The sequence below is a fragment of the Gadus morhua genome, chromosome 20, assembly GCF_902167405.1.
Source record: "Gadus morhua chromosome 20, gadMor3.0, whole genome shotgun sequence".
NCBI lineage: Eukaryota > Metazoa > Chordata > Actinopteri > Gadiformes > Gadidae > Gadus > Gadus morhua.
In genome coordinates, this window is record NC_044067.1 from 13,207,844 (window position 1) to 13,218,542 (window position 10,699).

General features: G+C 42.3%; 2 protein-coding genes across 2 annotated transcripts; one reads left to right on the forward strand and one right to left on the reverse strand.

The window, feature by feature from the left end:
• Window positions 1–1,179: 1,179 nt before the first annotated feature.
• Window positions 1,180–4,347, forward strand: pdcl3 (phosducin-like 3). The gene is made up of 6 exons (XM_030343868.1): window positions 1,180–1,301; window positions 1,977–2,097; window positions 2,412–2,502; window positions 2,975–3,118; window positions 3,313–3,521; window positions 3,755–4,347. The coding sequence occupies exons 1-6, from the start codon at window positions 1,191–1,193 to the stop codon at window positions 3,895–3,897; spliced, it is 819 nt and encodes a 272-aa protein (XP_030199728.1). The 5' UTR covers window positions 1,180–1,190; the 3' UTR covers window positions 3,898–4,347.
• nms (neuromedin S) lies at window positions 4,235–8,398 on the reverse strand. The gene is made up of 7 exons (XM_030343869.1): window positions 8,070–8,398; window positions 7,802–7,854; window positions 6,388–6,447; window positions 5,822–5,848; window positions 5,441–5,503; window positions 5,260–5,334; window positions 4,235–4,707 (listed from the first exon to the last, which is right to left on the reverse strand). The coding sequence occupies exons 1-7, from the start codon at window positions 8,146–8,148 to the stop codon at window positions 4,681–4,683; spliced, it is 384 nt and encodes a 127-aa protein (XP_030199729.1). The 5' UTR covers window positions 8,149–8,398; the 3' UTR covers window positions 4,235–4,680.
• Window positions 8,399–10,699: the final 2,301 nt, after the last annotated feature.

Below are 10,699 nucleotides of genomic sequence, written 5' to 3' on the forward strand. Positions count from 1 at the left end.
TTTCTCCAAGCTCTCATTCCCTCTGTTCCGGGCGAGGAGTCGTGGTCGGGTTGTGATTGGCTTATTCTCATGATACCGGCATCATGATTACCATGCATGTATAATAAGATGTGTATAACCATTATCACTCATGGGTGTCTGATCACTTATAGGACTGTTGGTCACACCCTGTATCGGAATCTACATCTGCATACTCACCTGAGCAGCCTCTTCTTATTACCCAATCACATATTTTATTCAAGAGTTTAAGTCTTCATTAAAATGAACTGACAATGAGTGTGCGAATGTAAATATGAACCTTTGACCTACAAGCCCAAATATTGTAGTAGGATAATTATAACGGCCAAAGTGGAATAACAGGGAGAAAAACGAAAAATAAGAGGATTCAACTAAAGATGTCGTGAGGGCCATTGATTAGATGATGAAGTTCATTCGCGAAGATTACAGTGGAAACAATTGAATACATTACATCATTAGGCTAAGTATGACTTCACAGTAACTGTATTGAAAGAAACTCATGTAATTTTTGAATGAGGAAAAGTCAAAGCCTCACACTGAAAGTTTAATTAGAACAGGAAAATGGATTCTGATTAGATCATGGTAAATTTACCATGATTAGTGGGCATGTTTTTCTAATGTCGTTGGATAGGAAAAACGTTCTTAAAGAGAGCGGTTGTCATTGCTACATACCCTGACTACACTATCTTTATCACAAAACAAACATTGGTGAATCTTGTGCTGTGCGTGCGTGTGGTGTGTGCGTGTATGTATGTGTGTGTGTGTGTGGGGGGGGGGGGGGGGGCGTGAGTGCGCGCGTGTGTGTGTGTGTGTGTGTGTGTGTGTGTGTGTGTGCGTGTGTGTGTGTGTGTGTGTGTGTGTGTGTGTGTGTGTGTGTGTGTGTGTGTGTGCGTGATGATTGACGGCTCCCTCTGAGGTATATACAGCTGTCTCGCTTTCAGCTGCTTCAGACTGAACGTAGCGCTCCCTCTCCTTGTATGGTCATATCGAGGCGTAAGGCGGAAGTCAATGCGACGTTTATTATTGTCCCCCCCAAAATAGGTTCCTAATCTATTAAACGAAGATAACATACATTTGAAAACATAAAAAAAACATAGTTCAGGACAATATGGTATAGTTATTCTGTTGTAATATAACATGTATTAAATCTAGCTTCTTAAATACATGTTTCAATGATAGGGCCGAATATAACGGTGGTGTTGCGTCGGAGGCAGTCAGGGGGCAGTCCATGTGTTTCCGGTAGTTGGGTGGTTTCTGATCTCAGCTCTTCTGTCAAAATGCAGGTCAGTAATGGTTAAAGTACGAATCTAACACGCTCTTGTTAGTTCTGGGGCGTTAATTTAACAAAGGTTGACCATTTGATAGAAGTGTTTACAGCTGTGTTAATATTACTGTTAGTATGAATGATTTATCTCAGCTCTCTGGTTCAGCTGTACAGCGAAACAGTGAATAGAAACGGTTGATATTACGCACTATTCTTACCAAAATACCAATTCACTTTAGTTAATCGGTCAATTGTATGGCATTATCTTTACTTCCTTAAAAGTAAAACACATCACTTGGCGATCTGTTCCGTCATTGTAAATGGAGAATTAAAGCGATGTAGGAATATTGTTCTCTCTATTATTCGGTCGGGTTTTTGGAATGTGGGTTTAATTCAGATTTCTGCTTCCTGAACCGTTACGCATTGGCCACTAGTATGCTGCTGACGGCGCTACTGGGCAGCCTAATGCCACTCGGCCAATATAACTTCCAAGGATTTTTTGTGCAATATTAATGGATTCAGATTACTTAGCATTCCCGAAGGAAATCTTTTGTCACAGTTGCTCTGCTCAAGATAAAACAATTAAAGGAAAATAGAGAATACAAAATATGAGTAACTAGATAAGCAAAAATTCCGAATAGTTCAATCGAATTGAGGACTATGGGGGTTTAAAGGTGCTCGGTTTTGTCCCCAGGACCCAAATGAGGACACTGAGTGGAACGACATCCTTCGGCGCAAGGGGGTCCTCCCTCCCAAGGAGATCATCAAGGATGAGGAGGAGGAGGCGGCGCTGGCCCGAGAGCAGCAGTCCATCGGTATGGCAACCAGGATGCTCACGGTCGTCCAATTCGTTTTTGTGAAAATGTCATGTTAGACTGCATATTTTGTCATCAGACCTCTATATGAGAGCTCTTTAGAAATATTTTTGCTATTTTAAATTGTTTAAGATTATTTGTTTTTATATTTCTTTGTTTTAATTGCCTTTTTCGTAAAGTTTGTTGAGTTTCTAGGAAGGCACTTTATAAATACAATTTATAATCTTGTATAAACCTTTTGCTGTTGTATTTCTACAAAGGTTCTGCACTACTAATACTAGCATGATCCTGACCCTGGTTTTCTGTTTCTGTAGTGAAGACCTACGAGAGCATGAGTCTGCAGGAGCTGGAGGAGAATGAAGACGAGTTCAGTGATGAAGACGAATCAGCTATGGAGATGTACCGGTGAGATCAGCGGTCAGCAAGGGAAGCTGGTCTGTTTGGATTCAATGGAATTATGTAGACTGGACTAAAATGAACTCGACTAATGTTACCTAAACTAGTTTAAACAGAACAGTTATCACAAAACAAGGCAAAAAATAGGCTACGGTACAAATATCAGTCCAGACTGATCTAAGTGTCATCCTAAACCTAGACTAATATGATTAAAACAAGGTTAACATAGTTTAGTCACAACAGGACTTAAAGCACCCTGAAGTCACCTGGTCAGGAAGTCAAGTCTGTGAACAAACCCTTTTCGGTTTGGTTTTCCAGTGCTGCACATTTCATTCCAGAAACATCATTAATCTTAAAGCCTACCGGGCTTTAATATTAATGTAATCACGTGGGAATCGCACAACATAATCTGTTGCACACTTGACACATGAATGATGATGAGCGTGTTGGGAGTGAGCGTTGACCGGGTTGTTCTCTGCAGACAGAAGCGTCTGGCGGAGTGGAAGGCCACACAGCTGAAGAACGTGTTCGGATCACTGGAGGAGATCTCGGGTCAGGACTACGTCAAGGAGGTGAACCAGGCTGGAGAGGGCATCTGGGTGGTGCTGCACCTCTACAAACAGGGGTGAGACTGCTAGCCTTAACAGACTACAACCTGGCGAGCAACATGGGACTCTATATGCCTCCTTGCGTCAGCGTGCTATACCTTGGCAAGCAATGTTTAATATGGTTAGTTATATGTAGGCTGCGGATAGAGTAAGAGAAAGCAGTGCATCATAGGACCAATCACTTAATATATTACCCTTCCCTGTTTCCCAGCATACCTCTGTGCACACTGATCAATCAGCACCTGGCGGAGCTGGCCAGGAAGTTCCCCCAGGCTAAATTCCTCAAGTCCATCTCCACCACCTGTATCCCCAACTACCCCGACCGCAACCTGCCCACCGTGTTCGTCTACCACGAGGGGGAGATGAAGGCTCAGTTCATTGGCCCCCTCGTCTTCGGGGGCATGAACCTCAAGGCTGACGGTAGGACCAGAGAGAGTGAGAGTGTGAGTGAGAGTGAGAGCGCGCTCTTAATACTCAAAATAATTAGAAAATACTTAAAATAATTGGCGCAAACCCTTCCTTGGCTGTGAAATGCCACATAGTGCCGCCGGAAAGAGAGCATGGCGGCACAGCGCCACTGTTACATTCTTCTGGGAGAACCCTGTGATGATTAGCAACGAGTTTGATCATGTGACTTGTGTCTGTCCAATCAGAGCTCGAGTGGAGGTTAGCAGAGTCCGGCGCCATCAAGACAGACCTGGAGGAGAACCCCAAGAAACAGATCCAGGACCATCTGATGAGCTCCATCAGGTCCTCACTGCCCACGGGCAGAGACAGCGAATCGGACGACGACTAGTGTGATCACACTGGAGGAAGGCTATTTGTGTGTTTTGAAATAAACGTTAAAAACATCAGTCTCTAGCAGTCTGCATATGAGGCGATCTTACACACTGTGGCGGAGGGGGAAATCCAACCTGTGACCTTCCAGTTGGGCTAGATGCTCTGCTGTCCCTACTGTAGCCTACGCCACTCTGAAGTGTAGAATACCAATGTTAGTGATTATTATTTTCATCATACTGTTACCCTATTGCCAACACATAGGATCATGGGAAGGTGATGCCATACTGCAAGAAGTTGTAGCCAATTAGTTTATTCTGTAACTTCCTCCCCAACAAACATAATCTACGAAGTCGTTGAACACGAACCCACTCCTTTTTATTATGTTTGAAAATATGTATATAATCATGTCAACAATGTCATACATTTTATACATGTTGGATTAAAATGAGTTAATCTTTGTTTATTCTTCAGTGATTCTGTGTTTATTCTTTTAAAGAGGTTTATACATAAACGGAGCTGAACAGTAAACATTTACACTTAAATTACACATTCATACACCAAATATATTCCCACATACTTTGTACACTATTCATACCTGCGCATATATATATATATATATACACACGTGATAATACGTTTGTCTACATCCATACTGACCTGCAAAATATAAACATGAGTAGATGGACCGTACAACAGGAAGACAGAGTTTTGCAGATGTTTTTTTAATACAATAACTAGTGTTAAATGATGAAATGGTGTTAAGATGGTGTCCTTGTCCTCTTCTTCCGTGGTGTTTAATCTATATCCTGTCTGGGAGCTCTCGGATCTGGGGGAGCCAAACATGGACAGGATTAATAGTCGCATATAAACAGACAACGAGTAGAGTCATGGCGTGTTTGAATTGGTGGGCATCTACATTTTTCTAGGATTGTCTACACAAATTTAATTTCTTAAAATGGTGCACTAATACCCATCCTGCACAACTTATGCACACTTTATTGTATACTATATTCCATGATGCATTGCAGTGTCCTGTTGTCATTAGATCATAATCATAATAGATATGGACAACACATACGGGATTCGTTATTTTGAACAAATTGTTCAAGACTCACGCATCACTAGGTCAGGTTCTTTTTGCAATTGAGCTGAGTGGGTGCAATGGTCACTGGGTGACCAATCACTATGCCGATGGATTTTCGATCAATTCCCTCTATTGCCTGCCCCCCTTAATTGGGTTGTGTTTATTTTATAGGGATTAATGGCTGTTAAAGCTATGTGTTGGCACAAGTAGAGTGACGGAGAGCTGCATAAAAAAATATACAGATTAAAATGTGCTAGCTACAGCTAGCTCCAGGCTAAGGAAGGGTATAATTACCATCATTACGAGCTGCTTCTTCCTCCTTTGGGAGAGTTTGGGGAAGAGCCTCATCAGAGGATGGACCGAGCTGGACTGGAGAGAGAGAGAGAGAGAGAGTCAGTCATTGGTTGGTTTACCAATCATCTGCTCCAATCAAAGTTACCGTGATCCAAAAAGTGACAGTGTTGTGTTGCGTTACCTTGTGTTGGATGTGCTGCATGGCACCTAAGGCGTTGTGAGCTTTGGAATAATGAAAGAGGAACTAGAAAAAGAAGAAATCCACGATTCAATTAAACTAGATGAAATTACGATGATATAGAAATATATTAGATTACAGTATATTTTATGAGATTTAACCTCATAACATGATGTCAAACTAGATTATATTACATTTGATTCAAATGGATAGCATTGAATTATATGAAGTTAAACTACATTGCATTAGGTTGGATGAAATGAATACAATGAGATTAAACAATTTGATTACATGAGATTCAACTACATTAGAGTAAATGAGATGAAGCTAGATTAGATTACATAAGTGAATCACAGCAGTCCTTATTTAAGAAAAAATACTTACTCTCTTGAACACATTCTGTACTTGTTCCTGTGAGAACAGGAAGCACAGACCATCAAGATCACCAAGATATAGCATAGGGCAGATATTTATGCATGCGTCTATCCTCCCAGATGTTGGACCAGGAAAGGGTCTATTTTAGCACATCTCATTTCCTGCACTGCTTGTCATTATGTGTCCTTTTCTTAGAGGGCTGTTACGTGTAGGGTTTCTTATGCTTGTTATACAAAGATCATGGTCTACAAATCACACTGAAGTTGGACCATTTCCATCACACATGGTCAGGGATCTGTATTATCCATTGGTCCAGGTAACAATCAATGGTCCAACCTTTCTGTGGATGTTGCAGACCAAATGTTATTCTAAACACACGCATGGAGCACTGCTATCTTATACATACTTTATTGGTATGTTTTATGTCATACCTGTAAATACAGCATCTTTAAATGTGTCTTCAGCTCATAAAATGTATTCTAGTAAGGTGACGTCTATTTGGGATAGATTACCATTAGCGTAGTCAGTGTATAACACAGACACTAGATACGCTTGTGCATCAGCATTCTGCCTACCTCGTTCTCATCCCTCCACACCAGATTTCCGACCTCCTCCCTCCTGTAAAGCCTTGGAATCTGGAAAGATTCAGAAGAAACTGATTGAGATGACAAATTCACAAGAGTTTACAATCATACACTGTTGGAGTGTTGGCGGCTGGTTGAAGCAGTTTCCCTTTGCCTGAGTCAGATTAATTGGACTCGGAGGCTGGGTGAGGCCGAACATCAGTTGCACATTAAGCAATCATTGTGCACGGGTTCAACCACGCATCTCCTGCATGGCACACGGAGCATGTATCATTGTCCCCAGACTTTTACAATAAACCAGTATTCTAACACCTCCATCCTGTTTCCTTGTCTAGAGGAGCAACGCAAATGTCCGCTAGGGGTAGGGTGGCAGCCACCTAGATGGAGTGTCGCAATTTACGTTGTTACTGATGAATGGTGAATGGTGTTTTTGGGTATGTGTAGTTTGTCTTTCATTAGATAGTAAGTCAGTCCTCTCGTAATGCCAGGGGGTGCCTCAGCCGTGGAAGCCTGGAGATGGAGTCGTTCTTGCAATAACGGGTTAAGCAAGAGGATGGAGCATGTCATATTAGCCGACTGTGGTAGAATGTATCATGCCGTTCTATGGGCCTCTCGTCGTAGCATGTAGCATGTCTTTCTATTAGCCTCCTGTGGCCATGTCATCTGTCTGAGGATGAGGGGCTGATGCTCTGTATGACCAGGCGAACGGGATTACTGGGTAATTATCTCCAGATCTGTGACTCACGGCTGGCTGACAGGAAGTGTTAAGAGGAGGTGATTTTTACATCTAAGTTTACAGTTGTGAGCGAGCACAACCTTCTGTCTGCTCCTAATTGACTCAAGGCTTCATCACAGCTTGACCTTCTTGTCCAGAGGTAGTGATAATAGTGAACTCCAAACCTGACACTCGATATTTCCAGCCCTTACTAAGCATGTGGAAATCTGTTAAGTTTGACTGTGACAATAAGGATAATCATCATACTAATAAACGATAGAGGATAATAATTCATATTTCTGTTTATTCTAATTTCTATTATTATTGTATGATCATTCATATTAATATCCTTGGCCCACAAATCTTATAAAACGGATATTAAACACACACATTTTTAATTAGATTCAGATAAATTAAGAAGATTGGCCTATTGTTAAGTGTGTTCAGTCGGTTTATGCAACTATAAATGTGAGCAATAAACTGATGTCATGCATAAAAAACGACAGCCTACGTTAAATAAGACATGAAATCGTTCACATGTAAATCGGTCCCTTTTTTGGTTTGATTCGGCCTAAAAGTAATAGAAAATAATAGCAACGAGCGACATCAAAATGCAAATAAACAAACATTGGGAATATTACACATAAAAGAGAGGTAAAGGTGTAAGATGTGTGTAGTAACCAAACCTACCTGTCCTAAATCAATATCATCCGTCCACTGATTGAACGGATTCAGGAAGGAATCTGAAACGAGAAATAGCCTACTTGATTTAAATCAAATCATATTTAAAAGTTGCTTAAATAAATAATGCATCAATCAACATTCAATAAGTGTTAGGCTTAGACCCAACTCCTGTTCAAGGGACGTTCGCATGAAATAAGTACACCGACATTAAAACGTTAAAAGTATCGATAAAGTTGTGATACAATTTGATTTATTTAATAAGTCCATCACTCACCGGTCGAGGCGCTCCAGCCGCTGTTGCACCAGAACATCTGTAGCAGACACAACTGTGTGAAGGAGGGTAGCAGGCTCATGTCTCTCCAATTTGCGTCCTAGCTGCTCTTTGCTGACTCCGATAATACTTGGGTCACGGTAGGCTACGACTACGAGTGAGGAGGAGATCTTCCAAGTCCAACAGTTAAAAGCGCTCCAACTTCCCGGCCCACGTACACATCATCTCCCACGCAGAGGTGACCACGGCTCTCTGCGCACCTCCCCGTCCAGCCCAAATGTGCAAGACCCGCGAGAGTGTTTTTTAAACTCGATAAAGTGAGCGTGTGGGCGTGCTTGTTTGTGTGTGTGTGTGTGGGGGTGGGGGTGGGGGGGGGGGGGGACAACGACGACGACTAACTCGGTAGTAATTGTCTCTTTATTTAATCTGTTTCACTCAGTTTGACTCACTTGAAGACAACGGGATATTTTGCCTCTTGGCTTACTTGTGTATTTGTTGGGACTTTTACTTGCTTCTCTGGGCAAGGAAATTATATTTTCTTCTATAAGCAATCAATTTTTTTTCTGTTTGATGTTAATAAGACGACAGCATTCAACTTTGTATATGTTGCCAAATCTATTGACATACATTTGTAATGGGTGAAGCGAGACACGATCTGGGATTGAAAGCAAGAGCATATACGATCGCATTCCCTTAATCAAAACCGGTCCCTTCGAGGCTGTAGTCTTGTGGGTATCAGAGAGGTTGTGTGTGTGTGTGTGTGTGTGTGTGTGTGTGTGTGTGTGTGTGTGTGTGTGTGTGTGTGTGTGTGTGTGTGTGTGTGTGTGTGTGTGTGTGTGTGTGTGTGTGTGTGTGTGTGTGTGTGTGTGTGTGTGTGTGTGTGTGTGTGTGTGCGTGTGTGTGTGTGTGTGTGTGTTGGTACAATGTGGATGAGGAACCCCCAAAGAGGAAGAGGAACTGAACAGATCCTCTTCACCCGAGAGACACTGATTAGCCTCTCTCTCTCTGTCTCTCTCTCTCTGTCCCTCTCTCTCCCCCTCCTCTCTCTCTCTCTCTCTCTCTCTCTCTCTCTCTCTCTCTCTCTCTCTCTCTCTCTCTCTCTCTCTCTCTCTCTCTCTCTCTCTCTCTCTCTCTCTCTCTCTCTCTCTCTCTCTCTCTCTCTCTCATATACATTTCGAAGTGTTGTGGGCATTTAGAAAAACAATCTTGTGTAATGTTGGGCTGAATCAGTGGATTGATGAGGCAACCAGAACACAAGCACCTTGTTCAAAACTTGTTTACATTTCTCTTCTCCCATCCTCTTCCCTCCTTCCTTCCCTCCTCTCCTTTATCTTCTATTGTCCCCCTCTCCGTCTTTTCTTTCATGTCCTGGCCTTTCCTCTCCCCTCTATCTCCTCCTCAGAGGAAGGAGAAGAGAGGAAGATATGTCAGAGGAGAGAAGGGGCTCTGGATAGAGGGGAGGATTGTAGATTCTCCATTTTAAGGAACATTTACTGTAAAAAAAGGATCCAGGAAAGTTTCTTGTATGAGCAAATGTCTAATGGCATCAGGAGCCTGCTCGACCCCACTTCTGATTGGATGCTGGTCTCCAGATTCTATAAAGTGTTTGGTTTCTTCTGAATGAGACTCTATTGCAAAATTGGCGCATCTGCCCAAGCTGTGTGTGTGTGTTTGTGTGTGTGTGTGTGTGTGTGTGTGTGTGTGCGTGTGTGCGTGTGCGTGCGTGCGTGTGTGTGTGTGTGTGTTTGTGTGTGTATATGAATGTGTGTGTGTGTGTGTGTGTGTGTTTGTGTGTGTGTGTTTGTGTGTGTGTGTGTGTGTGTGTGTGTGTGTGTGTGTGTGTGTGTGTGTGTGTGTGTGTGTATCACTGAGGTACTCCAGAGAGTAGTTCTTGATGAGGTCGTGTTGAGAGTGTGATGGCTCCATCTTGTATCTGCTTCCCCTTGAGGGACGGCAGTTGTGATGTTATTCTGAATATCAATACATAACATGATATCTGTTCCAGAATGCTAATAACACAGCTTCTTGCACCAGGATGCCAACAGGTTAGTCTGCAGCCGTATGGGATCAATATCAGAACCTTTCGGCTGTGAACACCCTTAAAACGTAACGATCCTGCCCAATGTAATATATGTATTGTTATGTTAAGATCTATTGCATTATATTATTTACAGGGTTATAGAATATATTTATTACATGACATTGTATGCTTGTGTGTTTCCTAGGGTAGGTTGTGGTTTATTTGGGGGATTGGGCAGTTAAACAGAATTATTATGGTCTGTTATCCATCACCCGTCCTAGCTGCAGGTCGATGCTCTTATTAACCCCATGAATCCTGCTGCCACAGAAAGCATCACAAACACCTCCCAACAGAGGGCTGTTAGAAGTCTTGGAAAGAATACTTTTTGCCTGTCTTTCTGTCTGTCTGCCTGTCTGTCTGTCTATCTGACTGCATGCCTTCTGTCTGTCACCGAGCCTTTCTGTCTTTCTGTCTGTCTGTCTGTCTGCCTGCTTGTCTTCTCTCTGTCTGCCTTCTGCATGTCTGTCTGTCTACCCATCTGTCTGTCTGTGTAGACTGATCTGATTGTTAAAGAAAATCGAATTCAGTTCAATCAACCTTAAATCAGTATTCA